At 30.0% G+C, this 21,886-nt stretch overlaps 1 protein-coding gene across 1 annotated transcript; it reads right to left on the reverse strand.

Annotated features, from left to right (window-relative positions):
* Positions 1–1,192: 1,192 nt before the first annotated feature.
* On the reverse strand, positions 1,193–20,201 carry LOC105185826 (zinc finger and SCAN domain-containing protein 2). The gene is made up of 15 exons (XM_011145614.3): positions 20,101–20,201; positions 19,879–20,017; positions 19,014–19,248; positions 18,807–18,928; positions 18,614–18,729; positions 18,411–18,550; positions 14,809–14,977; positions 10,876–11,071; positions 9,568–9,905; positions 8,058–8,404; positions 7,814–7,887; positions 7,498–7,729; positions 4,672–4,844; positions 4,173–4,460; positions 1,193–1,774 (listed from the first exon to the last, which is right to left on the reverse strand). The coding sequence occupies exons 2-15, from the start codon at positions 20,011–20,013 to the stop codon at positions 1,598–1,600; spliced, it is 2,742 nt and encodes a 913-aa protein (XP_011143916.1). The 5' UTR covers positions 20,014–20,017; positions 20,101–20,201; the 3' UTR covers positions 1,193–1,597.
* Between the last annotated feature and the right edge of the window lie 1,685 nt (positions 20,202–21,886).

The raw sequence follows: 21,886 nt of genomic DNA on the forward strand, positions 1-21,886 counted from the left end.
TACCATGTTTTTAATGACATGCAAATAATATATCATTATTAATATATATATATATATATATATATATATATATATATATATATATATATATATATATACACACACAAGGTATCCCATTTTAAAGGACTCACTTAAATATCTCAGAAACACTGCATTAAATCGAAAAATGCTTAAGACAAAAGTTGTTTAACTTGAAGGGGGACATAGGACAGCGATAGCATTTTGTTTATAGATGGCGCCACTTTCGAGATATTCACTGATTATCAATTTTCTTAAATGGAAATCCCAGTTTTTTATTATATCATCTTTTTCTATCAATTAATTTAAACAACTTTTGTCTGAAACATTTATTTATTTGCTTAATATATTTTGAGATATTTAAGGAAAACTTGGTAACTTTTCCAACATTTATCTTACGATATCTCACTAACTATTCGTTGAAAGAAAAAATAGTATTAGACTTTTTTACTTTATTTACTATCAAGGATATATTACTATAATAGTGCCCTAACTTTTATTAACTTATCGACCTTTGGAAATTTCAAAATTATTAAATTAATAAAAGTTAGGACACTATTATAGTAGTATATTCTTGATAGTAAATAAAGTAAAAAAGTTTAATACTATTTTTTCTTGCGACGAATAGTTAGCGAGATATCGTAAGGTAAATGTTGGAAAAGTTACCAAGTTTTCTTTAAATATCTCAAAATATATTAATATATAATAACAAATAAAAAAATGTTTCGGACAAAAGTTATTCAAATTAATTGGTAGAAAAAGATGATATAATAAAAAATTTGGGTTTCCATTTAAGACAATTAATAATCAGTAAATGGAGCCATCTATAAACAAAATGCTATCGCTGTCCTATATCCCCCTTCAAGCTAAACTTTTATCTTAAGCATTTTTCGATTTAACGCAGTGTTTCTGAGATATTTGAGTGGGTCCTTTAAAATGGGACACCTTGTATGTATGTATGTATGTATGTATGTATGTATGTACGTATGTACGTGTGTACGTATGTACGTGTGTACGTGTGTACGTGTGTACGTATGTATGTATGTATGTATGTACACACACACACACACACACACACACACACACACACACACACACACACACACACACACACACACACACACACACACACACACATATATATATATATATATAGTCACAGATAAAATTACAATTTACGAAAAGTTTATCTTACATATAATTGCTATAATATACAATATTTGCAAAATTGTCTTTAGATGTCCTTTAACATGTTGCCCTGCTTAAAATATTGCAGTCCTTAAGAATATCTACAGATATTAGCTTTAAATTTTCACAATAAGTTACAAGTTTATCAATTTAAACCACAGTCACTCTCAAGTCACCTAGACTGGATAAATATCGTTAAACAGTCGTATATATTTAATTCGATAATATTAAAACAATGACTTGTTAAAATTGAAAAAATTGATTTGATCGTTGAAAATGCTTATAAAAAAACCACATGCACATCTGAATAAACGTACATACACACCACATATATGCATACACCTATTTATGTACCTATTTATATATTTATATCTATTTCTTTTGTTTCTGTCTATTGTACAATAGTCAGGTACTCTGGAGTGAGCTGCATTCCATCAACATGATACGATGTCAAAACACGAACTTTTTGTCCGTCTTGGGTTGTAAATTCTATAGTATGGTCATTGTCTACGATTCCCCCTTCCAATTGATTAATTGTCGCAACTGCAGTCGCATCTGTGTTTTCATCCTAAAAAATATAATCAGAATATATTTGTAATAATATTACCGGATATAATCGCGATAATTTTAATTATCTTACAACGGAAGTTAGGTAATTTGAAAATTCAATAAATTCTGAAATATCGTGCGCAAGTAAAGTAGTTCATTCGTAACACAAAACTATTTTTGTACATGTTATAAGTTCGCGTCATAATGGTTTGAGAAGTGAAATTACTATTTGAAAAAATATAGGTTCTTTGCAGAATAAAAAATGATTTTATAAAGCGATATTTAAATTATTAATATAAATTTTAGACAGCTTTCAATTATTTAAGCAAGTCAGTATGTACTTATAACTATATGAAAAATAAAAATAATTAAAACTAATCAGTGACGTATATCATTACATCAATCATAATAACAGCAACATATTTACATTATTTGGAATATTATTTTATTAGAGTAATTTGCAAACTGCATGATAAATAAGATATTGAATAAAACTCTATTTTAACATTAAATGATGCAATGTCACATCGATGCGGCAATGACTTTGTCGAACTTTTCGATTTACATAATGTTTATGTGTTTAACTATTTTGCAAATCATACAAAAAATAAAATAAGGATAGTGTAAGAAGTGTTTTATAGGACATAGATTAGACTACTATCATAAAAAAATGAAATAATGCAGTTTATAATTTTTTTATGTAAAAGCTATCTGGTAGATAAGTTTATTTAACTCTTTCGTGCCTGACTTTTTTCTAGGAATAATTTGCATCTAACTTACGTCTTACTAAAGGCTTTTAGTAAAATTTTCTCGAATTTGAATAAAATTCATATTCCAGAGATTTTTTGGGTTGCTGATTATGAATCTGTAGTCAAAATTTCAAAATTAAAAATGACGAATTCAATATGCACAGTGTGTAAAGCTCCACTCTGTCCCATTCCGTGTTTCAAAACATTCCATGAAATGTGAATAAAATTGAGTCGACCTTTTTTATTTACATTTTATCAACTATATTAGATATGATTATATTGAATTTGAAAATTTTAACTTTAAATTCATTATCAGCGACTCAAAAAGCTCCCTGAAAAATGAGTTTCACTCAAATCCAAAAGAATTTCACATTTTGATCCGCCATATTGAATTCGCCATTTTGAAATTAAGTAGCAATTTTGTTTCATATAGCCCTTACATCACCTTCAAAATGAGCCCAGGAAGAACTTACTATCTTAATTTTTGTGGAATATATATATATATTTTTCACTTTTACCCTATTTTACGAGTATCTGATGAGATATGCAGATTGGAGGATGAAACTAAGGGTGTTGATTTTTGTGTGAAGAGTCCTATCTTTCCTCTTTAAAATCAGCTCAAGAAGTCGCTATTTTTATTTTTGTAGGAGATACGAATTTTTAAAGTTCTAGAACATATATGTCCCACTAGGCACGAAAGGGTTAATCGCGTCTTTTGATTCCTACAAATATGGCCGAGGAAGTATTATTCCCAGTTTTATTTATAACAATCAATCACCATTCTATTATAAAATTTGTGATCATTGGTTGATAGAATTCTCTTTAAAATGATGTCGATTAATGTTGCAAACGTAATAAACATGTTAGCAACTGTTTCAAATTGCGAATATAACACAGACACCTTTAACACCGTTTAAAATTGAACTGCATAATGAAATTCGTAACATTTTACAAAATTTTCAAAATGTACGTTCGGTATAATTATTTGAACATGATTATATGTTTGATTTTGCTGATCCATCAAAACCACATAGAGCACAAGTTGTAGAATATATTTACAGCTTCAAAAAATGAAGACAGTTTTGAACTTGAAGAATGCATTCGTCGTGGAACGTCAAAGCGCCAAGACGCGACGGTCAGCGCGAGTCGCGTTACCGCTCAGCCTCGACGTACACAGCCGTGGAGCATCTATAAGCCGCGATGGGCGTGACAAACGCCAAACTTTACGCGGTTATTACTAAAAAACTATGTAAGATATTGCTGGAAGCTGGAAATGGAAGATTTTTTCGTTCCTCTCGCTTAGCTTTACGCCCCTATGAAGTTGTTACAATTTTGGGACATCCTGTATATTTATAAGGCAAAAAAGGTATTTGAATGTGAGGTTATCTAAACCGATTTGAAGCCGGTATCTTTTTTGTCAAGTTACTACTTTATCACTAAACTATAAAAAATCCTACACGTGCCAACATTTTTCTCTTTCTTCCCTGCGCCTCTGCCTCGCCCCTTTCTCTCTGTCTTATCCTTCGCTTTCTCTCATTTGTTATGATAATTCTCTCTCGGATCTTAATCACTTATAGTTCAATTATGAATTTTATAGAATCTCATATATCCAAAATCTACTATAATTATACTATACTATAATTATTCGTTAAAATTTTTTTTAATTACTTCAAGAGCTTTAACGATTGCTTCCGCGTCAGTTTGTGCTACCGACATGGTTTCGACGCTTTTGGTTGCATTCGGACGAGTTAAAACTTCTCCTTTCATGGCGGCAGTTACAGCAGTTTCCTCATCAACATGAATGTTTAAAGTCTGTGGCAACTGTTGCGTAAGCATTCCAGAATGAACACGAATAGTCTGGCCATCACTCAATTGACTAATAAAATGCCCTTGAGAAAGAAGTTGTCGAGCTTCTTGAATTGACAGTGGAATGGGATTACCTTCTTCATCTGTAATCTGAAAATACAATTGAAAATCATAATACAATTTAAAATTATAAAATACAATTTTATATGAGGAAATAATTTAATCTATTAAATCATATTTGTAAATTAATAATGTTTACAAAAATGCAAATATATAACTGAGATACAACAATATAAAGCACATGAACGCTTCTTTTATAGAAACAATTTGAAATAGCTACTACAATGGTATTTGTTGTTACCTGCAACTGCAAATCCGATTCTGAAAGTTCTATTTCCGACTGCTCCTCATTATTACTAGCTACATTACTTGCATTCTTATCGGCATTTATTTCATCGTTTTCAACGTCTAGACGTGGCAATGAGTTTGCATCCGATGTTACTCCTTCCTTATTTCTTATCATGCTAGTATCGACTATATTTTAATAGTTGAATTAATACTTGATTAACCGATTAATAATATCTAACAAAAATATTTATTAACAAATCTCGACTGATATAATCGAGGTAACACAACACATACACAGGCGCGCGCACAACGTGTCTCTAAAGTAATAATTTATTTTGGTGAAATAGTGAAGAATATATATAATTCTATGTAATTGTGCTGGCATAATTATATTCACATAACATTATATAACACATACCTATACAAAGCCACATATTTAGAATTTCTCCATTGGTTCCCATATTTGATTAACGCGGTCTCCAAATTTAATACATTTGATATATATTTTATCTGAGATTTCATTCCCGATATTTATTTTGAAAAAATATATTTTGTTTAAGTAGTAATATTATATTATGATGTTTTTTTATAATTTATCTTATTTTGCAAAATAGGTTACTTTAGGGACCGTATATGTGTGCACATGAATGCGTGTGCCTGTGACAGTGTATAAGCATGCGTGAGTGGTGTGTATATTTTTACACACGCATGCGCGTGCATGCACACCACACGCACATACATACACGCGCGCGCACGATGTGACCTTAACCCGACCTTGGTAATGCATCACAAAGTTAAATTTTTAATATTGTTAAATACATCACTATACAAGATGTATAAAAAGTACCGGGACGGCGAAATATCTGAAAAATTAAGCATTTTACAAAAAAAATTTTTCAGACAAAAATTGTATGGTTTCACAGGGGACATAAAATAAGTATATCATTTTATTTACAGATGGCGTCACTTTTGAGATATTCAAATTTATTATATAATTTTTTTCTACCAATTAATTTGAACGATTTTGGTCTGAAACATTTTTTTTATTTGCCTAATATCTTTTGAGATATTTAAGGAAAATTTGGTAATTTTTTCAATATTTAACTCACTAGATCTCGCTAACTATTTGTCGGAAGAAAAAGTGGTAAATGTTCACTTTAGGGGAGTCAGCTTCGATGACTTCGACCTTGATATATGTTATAGAGGATATCTTATTGAGTAACCTTCAAAAGGTTTTAACCGTTGCTCATTATTTATTAAAAAGTTATTAAAGAAAGAAGTTGAATATAATGAACATAATTTTTGGACATGTAGGTTGCTCACACTGTAAACAGACAATTTGTTTTGTTTACATGAGTGACAATCCTCCTGAGTGATAATCAAAAGATTTTAGCCGTTGCTCATTGTTTATTAAAAAATAATTAACAAAAAAAATTTCATAAATAGAATGTAATTTTCTGACACTGTGTACATATTTAAGGGATGAGCACATGTTATACATGTCCTATACATGAATATATTCATCGTATTACTGACCTATAACTTCATCTGTTCTTTTTAGTCGCAAAAAATTTTTTTTGGTAATTATGCAGAAATAGGGACCACCTCCCGATGTCAATAATTTTCATATGTTATCAAGGTTCTGTAATGTTGTTCTGTAATGAGTAATGTTCTAAAAGTTTTAACCCGCGCTCATTGTTTATATCAAAGTTATGAACAAATGAAGTTTCATAAATTTTTCCATACAGTTAATCCAACCACAGTGTATATATATATATATATATAGACACAATGTATATATAAACACAGTGTATATATATAAATGTAGGAAACAGTACATACAAGCGGGAGAGGGGCTTCGCACCCCTTCCCTGAATAAATCCTAATCTTAATTAACTTATTGCATCTTTATATGAAAAAATTTCCTTAAAACCCACAACACCTAATTGTATGCAGATATAATAAGTTAAATTGGGTTAGGTGATAGATCTTAAAAGAACTCGTTGAACAATGTCCAAAAATATATAAAGATGCAATAAGTTAGGTTAGGTTACGATTTGTTTGGGGAGGGAGTGCGGAGGAGGGGCGAAGCCCCTCTCCCGCTTATATGTACTGTTTAACATTGTTTAATGTATATTGTGTCTAAAGAAAGTGGGCTCTATCTATAAAATTTCGTACTTTTTTTGTTAACTTTTTAATAAACAATGAGCGACGGCTAAAACCTTTTGATTGTGACTCAGAAGAGTCTCCTTGATAATATATTTAATAGACAAGGTAATCGGAGATGGGTCCCCTAAACAGTAGTTTTACCCCTTATGTGACTTTTTTTGATAATAAATTTTTGATAAATAATGAGCGACGGTTAAAACCTTTTGAAGGTTACTCAGTAAGATGACCTCTATAACATATATCCTCTATAACAAGGTCAAAGTCATCAGAGCTGACTCCTCTAAAGTGAACATTTACCGAAAAAGTAGTACTAGACTCTTTTGCTCTATTTAATCTCAAGAATATTACAATAGAGCCCTGACTTTTGGAACTTTCAAAATCATGAAATTAACAAAAGTCAAGGAGCTGAAAAAAAGAATGTTTCAGACAAAAGTTATTCAAATTAATTGGTAGAAAAAGATGGTGTAATAAAAAATTGTGGTTTCCATTTAAGAAATGACCAGTGAATATCTCGAAAGTGATGTCATTTATAAACAAAATGATATAGTTATTTTATATCCCCCTTGAAATCATACAACTTTTGTTCAAAATATTTTTTTTTATGTTTAGTTTTCAAGATATTTTGCTGTTCCGGTACTTGTTCCTCACCCTGTATATATATAAATCATACCGAAATGCAATGTTCGTGATTGATTAGGATCATCAGGATCTTGATAGGAAACATAGATGATCTGTTGAATTCCGTCGGTGGTCGCTTCATCGGTTGTAATGACCTGCGCCATTTGATTGTTGACGAGTGTTTGTTCGTCAGTCTCTTGCGAGTTCGGTAAAATTTGCCACACTTCGCCAATCGGGGATCCTCCCGAATCGTCCACAGTTAGAACCTTATTTTCTCTGTGTACCTACGAAAATTAGTGATTATTACACATCATTAATGACTACGATAATCTATAATAAAAACTTAGAAGCAAAAATCATTAGAATACCTTTTTGTGTTTTGTTAAATTCGAGCAATCAGCAAAGGCTTTACCACATAGATCACAGGAATAAGGTTTCTCACCTGCAAGTAATACAATTGTTGCGACTTGGAGTAAAACTTTTGTGTCTATATATTTGGAAATCAACATTTCATAAAAACGATTTTTTTAATGTTTTAACGACAGATATATCTATTAACATTATTAAGTTCTACAGATTATATTATCAAATTAAAAATTATACTTTAATTACCAGTATGCAAGCGAACATGTTTCTTTAGTGCCCATTGTTCGGTAAATCCACGATTGCAATATGCGCATTGAAACGGTCGTTCACCCTTATGTCGTCGCACGTGACACTTCCAAGTGTCTTTATGCAAGAAACATTTCGCACAAAACTCGCACTTCCAAGGGCGCTCGCCAGTGTGCCGTTTCACATGCAATTTAAACTGGGATGATGTGGTAAATTTGCGGCCGCAATGATCGCAGCAATATGGCTTTTCACCAGTATGAATGCGCATATGTTCCTGCAGATTGCCATTTTGAGAAAAACTTTTTTGACATACATCGCAAGTGTACGGTTTGTGACCAGTGTGCCACCTGAAAAATAAACAGACTTTCATGCGTGCGATCTATGAATGACAAAAAAACAAAAATAACTCTATGGTCGTAACGTAAATTTTTTCTTTCTCCATACTATTCTGTATCTATCTTATATATTTTTATGAAGGTATATATAATGTTTTTATAAAGGTAAATTAAATAAAGGTAAATAGAACAATGAAAATTCAGAAATAAATCAGAGAAAATTACATAAAAAAGTTATTGTTCTAATTATATCAAATAATCATTTCCTCACAAAACTCAATTTTCCTGTCAAAATGTCAAAATCATCTACTGTTAGTTTATGAGTGATATTAATTTTAAACAAAATTTTTTCAAAATTTTATAAATTTGCCAATTTACTAATACAATTCATTAATATTTTTTGTTTACACTACCTTAGACAAAAATTAATAAAAATTTTCTACTAATGTTTGCAGAAACCTAACTCTGATTATTATCAATTGCCGATTTTAATTTTCCAAATCAATTGCTGCATAGCCGACTTTTTACTTATTTTTCCTATCCTATCCTTATTTTTCTTAAATCATGTCATTGCTTTTTAGACTACAGATTTAGAAGTAAGATTACGATTTATATATTACGAAATAAATTTACTACTTCCGCATACAACTTAATGCAATCATTATATTTTCGAACAAGAAACAATAATATTCTTTCTACTTTGCCCATTATTAAAAGAGCAATAGCAATTATATCCTTATATCCTTAACAACAAAATGTTGAGTAGCCATAAACAGGTACGTAATGTTTTATTTAAAAGTAAGGTCGAGAACTTGACTGTGTGTGGCAACTTTATTCTAGTGTGATAAAATTTGTTTAATTATCTTTAGAAGAACTAACAAGTAAGTCTACATAAATTCCAAAAGAAATTTTCAGAAAGTAACAGTTTTTAGAAAATCATCATTTTAACTTGATCTTGATAACATTATTCGAGGTCAAACGGATATTGCCATTAAATTTACCTTTTTTTGTTTTGTTTAAATGTAATTTTATAAATTTTGTCTGGAACATTTTTTTTTTCAAAAATGCATTGTTTACAAAATATTTTAACTGTTTCTAGATGTTTGGATCTTACATATTCGATAACAATAAAAATAAAATCTAAAATTTCTTAATAGCAATCACACCATAATCACCTGTAATGTAATGTGAGACTAGTCTTGTGTGCGAATTGTTGACCACAAATCTCACAGAAGTATTTTTTCTCACCCGTATGAGTAGACTGATGATTAATTAAATTTGCCTTTGTCTTGAAACTGGCATTACACGACTTACAAACATATGGTCGGTTATCTGAATGGACTAATTGATGACGCTGAAGTAGTTGTTTATGCTTGAAGCTCTTGCTACATTTGTTACAAACAAAACGACGTCCGTTGTTGTGTTCGGCCTCCTTATGGTATACGACAGAGCTGGGATGATTTAGAATTTTGCCACAGATATCACATGGGTATTCTTTATCCAACTTGTTTCTCTGAAATATTACATAGATATTAAAGAAAAACGGCAGATACTATAAAAATTTATCAGAGGATCTCATTATATAAAGATTTGTTATTTTGGCGAATATCCTTTCATTTGATAGAAGTAAAATTTTGGGATTTTAAAAATGTGGTAATATGTTTGTATTCTTCATGTATTCTTCAAACCATTAAATTTTTATTTGGAAAGTTTTTCTATCTTTTTCTATCTTTTATACTTTCGATAGTACATGCTTCAAAAGAAAAAATCTGATTTTTTTCAAAAACGTATTTTATCCCATAAAAGTCCGATTAAGTACGTATAAAAAAAATAAAAAAATATGTTCCTTATTTTGGTTTAGATTACAACATATTTCAAGTTCATCAAAATCGGAGAGGGGTACTTACATGTGTTTCCTAGTATAAAAAATTCCGAAAAAAATGCACAATAATTATTTAACAATAAACTTATGCATATGGAATATCAGAATCTAGTATGACACCTATGTTTCAAAATCTACATATTTAACTATGCCAAAAATCCCTGTTCATAGTCAGTTTCATACTAATTTTGAGGTATATGATATTATTCCAGATACCGGTATTTCATAAAAGTGGTAAGTCTATAGACAAATAATTTTCATGAAATACTTTCTGGAATTTCTTTCCACTGAGAGTTAAAATGACAATCGAAAGTTTTTAGTAATTGTCAAAGAAATTCGTTTAACACTTTACCTCTAATTTGACTTATTGAGTAAATTTCACAATTTACACCTTATATCAGTTTTTATCAATTTTTTATTTATTCTATTAATTCTACATTTGACAACCTTAATAATTTATTTTTTTGAACTTTTGCATCTTATGCTTCATCTTAACATGCAATTCGTGTGATTGTTCCAATATTAATTATTTGTTGCATCTTTTATATATGTAAATCTTCCACATATATAAGTAAATAATGTTATTAGTATCATACTTTACCTCGGTTGTTGATGCCAAAGTATCCTGTTCTGCGTTGGTTATCTCAATTCTTTCCAGCAAATTCAACGCTTCGGCATTCTCGCTTACAGAATTCGAATTGTGCGAAGTTGTCTTCTGATGTAACGCCAGATTATCCTTGCTAGTAAAGAGCTTCTTACATTGTGTACACTCATACTTCACGCTTTTGTGAAAGCTCCTAAAATATGTTTGATTTAAAAATTGAAAATTTATACGTATACTGTAAACATTCTGATTTCTACGATTCCAGAAATACAGAGAAGTCACAAGTATAAAGTTTATATTCGTTTACTGAATAGTGGACAACGCTTATTTTTCGACGTGTTTCGAGACATATTTGATATTCAATAAAAAAATTTGTAGGTAAAATTTCGAAAATGATCCATGCCTAATATTATAAATTGAATGCCAAAAGTATTCAAATAATATTATGTTATTGCCAAATGACATATTATTATCAAACAATATATTTAAACCTTTTTGACATTAAACTTTTTTGTCAGGATAAATATATTTACGGACATTTCCTCTTTTGAAATCATTTGAAATATTTCCATCAAAATTCATGGCAATAGTAGTTGGTATGAGTAGTTTTCGGAAAGTTACCCGAATTTATTTCTAGATAATTTTCAGAAAATAGCTTATTTTTATTGGATATGTTTTAAAATACGCTAAGAAGCAAAATATCCAAACTGTTATGCAAATGAGTGTATATATATGAAATATATATGAAATTTACAATAATAAATCGGAAAATTAAAATTTCAAGACTCTGAAAATTATGATATTCACGATATAATTTTATACTTAAGGTCTTAAATATTAAAGATATGTGAACTATTTGAGTTTAAACTGAATTAGATAAGATTCAATTAAAATCCTTATTCAAATGTAAATTATTTGAAATTTTCGAATTGTGATAATTTGAATACAGATTTTGTATATTGACAATCCTAGGCTACTTTCCTGGGCTTTCCAAAACGCTACTCTAAGTAACGGAATCAAATCATCGCCGTTCTAAAACGTGGAATAATACTATATGGATGGAGCTTATATGTTTCAAAAAATAGAAGTAAGTGTATTTGGAGTGAATTCGATGAATGCTGTTTCCGAAGTTAAAAAAGTAAATCATATGTTATTAATAATAACGCGAATTTATAAAAAATACAATTTATATCAATTGTTTGATACGCATACCAATTAAAAACTATCTATTAAATTATCTTATTAATTTTTATTAATATCTTTTATTAATACGTGTAAACAAGTATTATAAGAACATTCAATTTGTACACAGACTAGCATAATAGCCTTAATTTTTTAACACTACTAGAGATATTATTAAGACTTTATAATTTAATATATTAATTTCTTTTTTAGCCTCTGACATTTGCTTTTGGCATAAGACATTCTATATTGCTATTTAACACGTTTTTTCGCTTTTATTTCAACTAATTTTATAAATTACTCGATGCGTTATAACAAAATATACTTTGTATGCAATATCTAAACTATTCTACCTTTATCTTTATATCTTTACCTATATCTCTACCTATATCTTTACTATTTATTGTTCAAAATCTATTGAACTTAGTAACTTATTCAAGCTTACTTACTCTTACTCTTTCCCGACTAACTCAGGTCCTATAAAGTTAACCGAGTAGAGTTTTGGAATGCAGTCTTGGAAAGTTATATTTCTCGTTAATAAACGTAAGTGGCGCCATTATATGGCATGCCGAACATTATATAAAATATTTTGTAAATAAATTAAACAGTATGATCATAAGCAGTGTTGGAAAATTATGGTATTTCTTGCAAAGGCAAAAGAAAAATGGTATCTTATTTAGAAGTTAAACTTGGACCTCTCTACTTGCTAGATCTTAAAGAAATATCAATTAACATAGTACTAAATTAATAATATACACAATATACACAATTAATAATATACACAGTACTAATTAATACATAATTAAGAATAAATTAGAAAAAGCATAAATTATAAAATAGAATTAAATAATTAGGTAATAAAGTCCGAATACTGGTAATTGAGATTTGGAATAATTTGAAGGAGAAAATTAATTCACTGTGTACGTTACAAATAAAAAAAATATTCGACACAAGTTGTTGTCGTTACATTAATACCTACCTAAAGTTTAAAATTATTCACGATAATATTTAACGACTCGCATGTTACTGATTATCTTGTTATAAAAAATTAAATTTCAATAATTCAAACCAATTTGGATAGAAGTTCATCAACTTGATTCGGTAAAGAAAATTCTCGATTTCTCACATTTCTACTAAATATCATTTTAACACTAGAAACTAAGTATATACAGTGTTCATATGTAACCAACAGTTAAACTGCTTGCAAACACCAATCCATAAGTATTAAGATTTAATATACACTACTCAAAACAATTAGGGGAGCGCTTTAAAACTTGCAAAATTTGATGGTTTTTAAGAAGTCATATTTCAGTTTGGAGAGGTCGTAGAACAATGTTCCAGGGCGCATTTTAACGGGTGAAGCCTCGACTTTAAAGAGCCTAAGGTTTCATTATTTGTCTCATCGAACTTTTTTTCTCGTGAGGCCCAAAATCAGGTCGTGAAAAAATTGTGAAAATTTCATGATTTTGTAGCCATACACGAATAAAACAGGGATGGAAATAAAAGTGGCACCACACTCGCTTTGAAGTGAGAAACTTCCCCTTTAAAACGCCGCAAGGAACATTGTTCTATCATACTTTGGAGCCAAGTTGTCGCCTTTCAAAGTCACCCTTGCATTTTGCAAGATTTTTAGCAACACCGCCGGCATTCGCGTTATCCAATGGGGAGGTTGCTCGGTCGGATTTTGCACATCATGTGTATGGTGTATGTGTACGTTAACATAAAATGTGCGTGATGTGTATATGTATGTGTCAGCAGAGATAAGGACCCTCTTCCATTAAAGCGATTACTTGCGCTACTTCATTTTTGCTAAGATATCTCATTTTTATATATGCATACATACAATATAGATACATAGTGTTTCTCTCATTAGACTCTATTACAGACTTGCGAGTTGATATGATGCAAGTTTACTAGTGTAAAAGCTTCCTTTTACTTGTTAGATGTGTTTTCAGGTAATTGACCTTAAGTAGCACAATTTACATACATTTACATACATAAAAATGAAACATCTTAGCGAAAATGAAGTAGCGCAAGTAATCGCTTTAATAGAAGAGGGTCCTTATCTCTGCTGACATACACATCACGCACACTTCATATTAACATACACATACACCATACACATGATGTGCAAAATCCGACCGAGCAACCTTCCCCTAGTGCACATTGGATAACGCGAATGTCGGCGGTGTTGTTAAAAATCTTGCAAAATACAGAGGTGACTTTGAAATGCGACAACTCAGCTCCAAGATATGATAGAACAATGTTCCTTGCGGTGTTTTAAAGGGGAAGTTTCTCACTTCAAAGCGAGTGTGGTGCCACTTTTATTTCCATCCCTGCTTTATTCGTATATGGCTACAAAATCATGAAATTTCCACAATTTTTTCATGACCTGATTTTGGGCCTCACAAGAAAAACAGTTCGATGAGACGAATAATGAAACCTTAGCCTCTTTAAAGTCGAGGCTTCACCCGTTAAAATACGCCCTGGAACATTTGTTCTACGACCTCTCCAAGCTGAAATATGACTTCTTAAAAACTATGAAATTTTGCAAGTTTTAAAGCGCTTCTCTAATTGTTTTGAGTAGTATATTTCAGTTGTCATAGATATAGTATCTTAAAATCATTTTTAAGTCATATTTAATATGATCTTAAATATAAAATCTTAAATTAGGAATATTGTTATGAAATTCAATTCTATGACAATCTAATGCCAGTTCTCTAAGATTTTGCAAAAAAATGATATTACTTGTGTACTATGAATCTGCTGCGTTGCAGAAAACCTCTGCCACAAAGTTGACAAGTGAACTTGGTTTTCCGTCGGTGTAGCTTCGTCTTTCCTCGTGCTCGTACACGATTTACGACTACCAACTCACCCAAGTCTTTACCCTCTTCCGTTTCGAGATGACCAATTACTTCTGTAACACAAAAAAAAAATATATATAAGTGTGTGTGTGTGTGTGTCCAGGATGATTCGGAACAATATTTTGTCCTTAATATATCATATTCTTAAATAAATTTTACGATTATTTTTCTTTTTGCAAAATGTTATCCGATGCTTAGTTACTGAATTATTAAGTATAAATAGTTATAATAGCTATAAATAGTTTATCTATTATAGCTGGATGCAGAAGGCAGGCAGGGACAATTGATCGTTCGCACGCGCGCTGCGTAAGCGCGACATTGGGAACTTGGTACAATATGCTGATCGACGCATTCGCAATAAACACGAAACAATTTCTGTGACTACGAGAAACTCACATTCGTCATCTGTTGATTTGCTTTTAAAAACCACTTTTTGTATTAGCAAGGCTCTGTGCTTTAGAGGCAAGCGAGCGAAACCGATTGCTGCGATGCGCGAAGCAGACCGATTGGAAAATTGTAAGACAGGCTACGAATCACCCGACTTGTAAACGCGAATAAACATTACATTTTTAACCTCTGTTCTTTTTAATTTTACTTGCCACGAGGAAAAAGAAATGTCCATAAGTTGCGATCAAATCAGGCGTAAAATTAAAAATAAAATTCGCTAATTTTACGGAAACAAAGGTAATAAGCGCTAATAATGATAAAAATTGTTAATCACAAGATAAGCAATCTTTACAAAAGAATATAAATTCATAGATTCACTTAAAAGTAAAAATATCTTGAGCATTTTAAACGTAATTAACACTCCGTTCTTCTTGCTCGTATTTTTATAGTTTATTTTAAAGTTAAAGGAAGCTCACGTAATATACAGGGTGTCCTATTTTAAATGAGCCAGATAAAAATCTCGAAAAATATGAAAGATACTAAGAAAACGTTTCGGATTAAAGTTGTACGATTTCAATAGGGACATAAAACAACTATATCATTTTGTTTACAGATGGCGTTACTTTCGAGATATTCACTAATCTTACTTTTCTTAAATAGAAATTCTAATTTTTTATTACATCATCTTTTCCTATCAATTAATTTGAACAACTTTTGTCTGAAACATTTATTTGCTTAATATTTTTTTAGATATTTAAGGAAAATTTTGTAACTTTCCCAATATTTAACTTACGATATCTCACTAACTATTTGTCGAAAAAGAAAAAAGAAAATAATAATATTAGACTTTTTCTACCCTATTTAGTCTTAAGAATATATTGTTACAATAATGTCCCAACTTTTGTTAACTTATCGACTTTTGGAAATTTCAAAATCAAATTAACTTTCAAAATCAAATTAACAAAAGTCAGAGTGCTATTATAACAATACAGGGTGGCCCACGTAAAGTATTACAAGTCCATAACTTTAAAAATATTTATCAAATAAAAAATTGTTCATAAGGAAGTTTCATGTATTCGAGAGACCTCTCTACGTACATAGCTTGTACATGAACGTAAAGTCGCCCCCTTTTGCTTTCCCTTTCGTTATAACAATTACATATGCAAATAAGTCCATGTTCAAGATAAAAGAAAAATATGTAAAATGTTAAAAAAAAATAACTCTTTTCTCTATAGGAACAACTATTATTCATAATATTGAACAAAATTTTATGATGAGTTGTCTTATTTTTTAATAGCATAAAAGATACTTTAATGTAGTAACTTAAAAAAAAAAGAAAAAAAAAAACGAATTTTCATTAGTAAAATAAAATTATGTCGATATAATAATAATTCTGAGTTTCTATATAAAATTACGTCTCGACATAATATTAATTCAATTATAAAAATCAATTCTTTTTAGACTTATTCTTTTTAGACTTAGAATTATGTTTTAAGAGTTTGACATTAGAAAAAGTATGTTACGAAAAAGGTATGTCTTTTATGTTACGAAAACTTAAAATTATAACGACGAAATAAAATTTCGTTCAATATTATGAAAAAAAGATAGATCTTTTTTTATAAATAATGGAATGTAACAGTCTACAGGATACTGAAAAATAAACTGTTTATTTCCGTCCCGTATTCGTACACAAGTGTAAAAATTAAATACAAGAGATCACCATGCCAATGAGAATATCTGTTATTGGTTTCTAAATAAGAATGAAGCCGACACAAATTTTCAAATATGTATCATTATTTACGCACAAGAGTACATTTAACTGTCATAATAAACATTATTATGAAGTTATTAATTTATGTGTAGCTTCCAACATATATGGAAACTAAACTTTTGGGCATTTTTGAACGATATCAACAATAATTATTGAACTCACTCCACTCTCAGATATTTTGACGATAAAATATTAAATATCTTTTGATCTATTTGCAATTTATATCGGTATGTACTAAAGATGGTTATTTTATAGAAGATAAATTATGCGAATTTTTTTAATACAAGACTTACTAGATCTTTTGGAAGAAATTTTTGTAAAGAATATTTTTTCAGTAAAATAGGACACCGCAGCATGCTGAGGTGTTATGTATTTTTTAAATATTTTCCCGGTCGTTAGAGTGTAATATGGACTGCACAGAGAATCCACACGGTATAAGAAACTTTTAATTTGGAATGAAAGGAGCGAAAGAAGTATGTAGAAAAAAGTGCTTTTTAATATTTTTCTTATTGATTGTTGGCAATGACAATTACGCGATTGTTAGATTTTTTTCTTTGAGATAATACGAAGTAATAATAATTGTTATAATATAAAATATATTACAATATATATTATAACACATATATAATATATTATAATATTATAATAATAAAAATAATTGTTATTATAATAAATTAAATAATTTGTTATAATTTTCATAAAGAAAAATGTCCGTATTTTTTAACAACTTACATATTTTTCTTTTATGTCGAACATAAACTCATTTACATATGTAATTTTTATAACAAATTAAAAAAAATCATTACTTCAGAGTAACTGGACAAAGCCACTCGCAAGATTTATTAGATGATTCTTCAGATTTAAGTTTCAATGCAAAAATTTCTGAAGAAAAAGATTATTAAAAAAATAATTTAAGTTAAATTTTATTTTTAATACAAAATAATCTTACGTATTAACGAATATGTAAGAGTATTATACGTTGGCAGCGCGATGTGCGCGAAGACAGTACCGCGTTGCATCATCGTAGCACTTTATATTATCAAGCATTCGGCTCACTGATGTGCGGCCGGCTAAAGATCGGTGATAACTGGCGTCACTTTATTCAATAATTATTGCTTGATTAAGCATAATAGAAAAAAATGGTTCAGAATTTTTCTGACTCAATTTCTCATCAAGAATAACATTATGTACTTAGTGAGCATTTCTTTAGTTACATCCTGTATATGTACATATACATACATACATATATGCATATATATATGTGTATGTATGTGTATATATAATAGAAATGTTTGCACTATATTTCAAGATTATTAAAATATGCAAACCTTCCTGCCCTTCCTGAATAGAAGAATTTAATGCTTCTTCAGAATCATCACGTATTTCAAGATCATCATCTTCTTCATCTATTACACCCTCTTCTTTAAAAATTCTTTCCAATTCCTTCCCTTGTACTGCTTCCATATATCTAGGCAAATTCATTAATTAATAATACTTATCAAAATAATAAAAATTTTTTCTTTTAATGTACCTTTTAGGAACTTTACGTTTTCTTCTGCACCTTCTATCACCATCTATTTCCTCAATTTCTTCCTGTTTACCCTCTATACCTTGATTCTCAGTTTCTATAGGATTTTCTTTTGTTTCCTTTTATATAATACATATAAATAAGAATGTTTCCATCTATAATAAGTAATAAACTAACTTTACAAATTATTACAAACCGAAGTATCTGCTTCTGTATGTACTTTAGGTGGACGTCCACGTTTTCTTCTTGGTTTAGTTAAACCTTCCATTTGCAAACTCATTTCATGTTCTGCTGCATACATAGATCCATCTGACATCACTAAAATTTAAATAATGTTTGGATTAAATAAAATACAAATTTCTTTTTATTAACAGGAATAAATATAAGCAAAAGATCATGTTACCTTTAACAATAATTTGTTGCTCATACTGATCATCCTCATTATACTTAGCTATATTATTTGTATTTTCTCTTTTATCTTGCAGACGTTCAGTTCTATATTGTTCCACTTCATGTTTCCACATTTCTCGTAACTTTTGCTGTCCATTTATTAATAGTTGTAAAAATTGAACTGTTGCCTCTAGTTGGATGTTACAACCTGGACAAATTGTTCTTGGTAACTTGCCATCATCTCGAACCTACAGAAAGATAATATATAAAGTAAATATCTTAATGATAATCATGGTATTAGAAAGCTATACAATTTTAAATATACTAATATACCATATTTTAGTTAATAAATATACTAGTATCTAATTGACTTCTTTTCTGAGCCTTGTGATATATTTTTAAATATTTAATTACTTGAAATTCTTTATAATTATTATATATTGTAACTTAGTACCTTGTAATTTGCTAATTTTGTACTTTTATTACACAGTAATCCATATTTTTGTATTTTATTCAGGTTTTTCATTAAAATAATAATAGTAACAATTCATATATAAAATATAAAAAATTCATATAAAAAATATTGGAATATCTAATCGTCATATAAGTTGATTTTGAGTATTTAATAATATATATAAATGTCAACCTATTGTACATATATTATATAAAACACAAAACAATTAAATACTTTACCTAGAATAACTAAAAATTAAAAAAAAAAAAACGATCAATATACGAAATGAACAAGCAACGTACAAAATAATGAATATTGATTAGTGTAGTAACTGTACCGACTCATGAAAATTAGTACAATCAATAGGAGATCAAGTTATTGTCCGATATTCAACTGATGTTTTGGAAGTGCGGCAGTAGCTCACCTTTAGCGGCAAATATCGATTCACCAATGAACTCAAGTCCGTTTCACCCGGTTCACTGACGAACAACAACTCATTACCATTGTCCGCTGCGCACAATCGACAAATTGTTGAATCGTACAAATGCACAGCTACCATTTCACTGATAAAGGAAGATATCAATGTTGATCACTAGGAAAGCAAAAATAAATAAGACGCGTTGAGTATCGCTATTATTTAACCAACCATTACGCATCAATGTACAAACATTAAATTGCTTAGAAATACTGTCTCATGTACTAAAAGAGGTTAAACAGTATTTCACTCTTAGGCCGTTCTAGTCAGAATTAAGGCATACGAACCAAAAAGGATTAGATAGAATGTAAAGCGCAATATATTTTTGAGTACACGAGTTTCAGCGCCATCTTGTAAGACAAGTATCTAAACTAACACTTCCCCAGGGTATCGATCACGTAACTTTTCCCCTAGAGTGAAAAGTGAAAAATTTCTCGCCCAGTCGCCCAGACAACACAAAATACTCTAAAATATCATGTGTGTGTCTAAAACACATTTAAAAAAAGATAGAACGTCATTTGGATGTTCTTAAAACATCTTTTTGTAATTTTATGTTGTTTAGCTATAATCATACAACTAGGAGAAACATGGAAACGTAAACTTTTCACCAACTTTTCGTCATTAAACTTGTTAGCGGAAAAGTGAAAATCTAGTGACACGACGAATACGGAATATAATATTATTACTATTGCGTTAAAAACCAGTCGATCGCACGCGCATTAATTTTCCTATCTTCGCACGAATTGCATTATATTAATATTTTCATTAGTATTTATTAGTATTTATTATGGCTGTAGCATGGTGACTATTTCGAGTTGCAAACGAAGAAGAAAGAAGAAATTTCAGGATACAAAGGAGAATTTTACGCGATATATCTAATCCTTTTGAAATATTGGAGAGTCAACTTATTCTTTTATATCGGTAAGTAAACTGCAGCAAATAATAAATTTAAATAAAACGTTACACATATTATTGTAAATAGTATTAAAAAATATATAAAAGTTTATAAAATATTAATGAATACGAATATTTGTGGATCACCACTAATTTTTCATTTTTCACTTTTCGCTCTAAGGGAAAAGTTACGCAATCGATACCCAGAGAGAAGATCGTGGGTTTGTTCTTTTCAGCTGAACTGCTTCAAGTCCTGCACTTGAACTGCATTGGTTCAGAACCAAGGTCTGTTTTTTATCGCTGAACTAGTGTATATTCAGGAAACATAAAAAGAAATAGATATACATCTAGGAGTTAGTAAAAGGGAGAGAAGAGAATAAGTGCAAGTTAGTGCAGCCAGTTCAGCAATAAAAAAACAAACCTCTAGAACTAGAGATACCAGATAGGATGGAAAAAACGCCACAGTGCAGAAAACAACATGGCAGTACATATTGAGTGCATCCAAAACCACGAATGTTCACTGAGCGCTCACAGATAGTCGCTCAGGCACATAAGCAGAGAGAAACCTGAGAGCGGTCATCAGCGAAGATTCAGAAATTTTTATGAATTCGACGCGCCCCCTGAGAAAATAAACGTCAACTACATCGATGTTGCTCGGTAACGAGGTGTGTCTGTGATAGCTTAATTCATATCTGAGCTACTACACAGAATATAGTAAAAATTATATATATATCATCAGGAGGAATTATCCCAGCAAACACAATAGGCCTGTTCGTTTTGTCTGCACTGCTGAACTGGTGCAACAACCCGTACAGCACAGCACCGTTGCAGCAACGTTGTTTTGCAAGATTGCAACATTGCAGAAACGATGCGAAATGTTGCTGCAATCTTGCAACAAAGGTAAAATGTCCGCTTGCAGCAATATTGCAATGAAATATTGCAGTAACATTGCAGCAACATTTGTAATATAATTTGTATGCAATATTGCTTTATATATATATATATATACACATATATATACACATACGTATATATATATATATATATATATACATGTGTATAT

This window comes from Harpegnathos saltator, unplaced genomic scaffold, assembly GCF_003227715.2.
Source record: "Harpegnathos saltator strain DR-91 unplaced genomic scaffold, Hsal_v8.6 scaffold160, whole genome shotgun sequence".
NCBI classification, from domain to species: Eukaryota; Metazoa; Arthropoda; class Insecta; order Hymenoptera; family Formicidae; genus Harpegnathos; species Harpegnathos saltator.

Coding starts and splice junctions, on each gene's coding strand:
- LOC105185826 (XM_011145614.3), bottom strand. CDS start 20,013: ATGGTAGCTGTGCATTTGTACGATTCAACAATTTGTCGATTGTGCGCA. Junction 19,249..19,878: donor ATCGATATTTGCCGCTAAAG/GTGAGCTACTGC, acceptor ATCTTTCTGTAG/GTTCGAGATGATGGCAAGTT. Junction 18,730..18,806: donor ATACAGAAGCAGATACTTCG/GTTTGTAATAAT, acceptor ATTATATAAAAG/GAAACAAAAGAAAATCCTAT.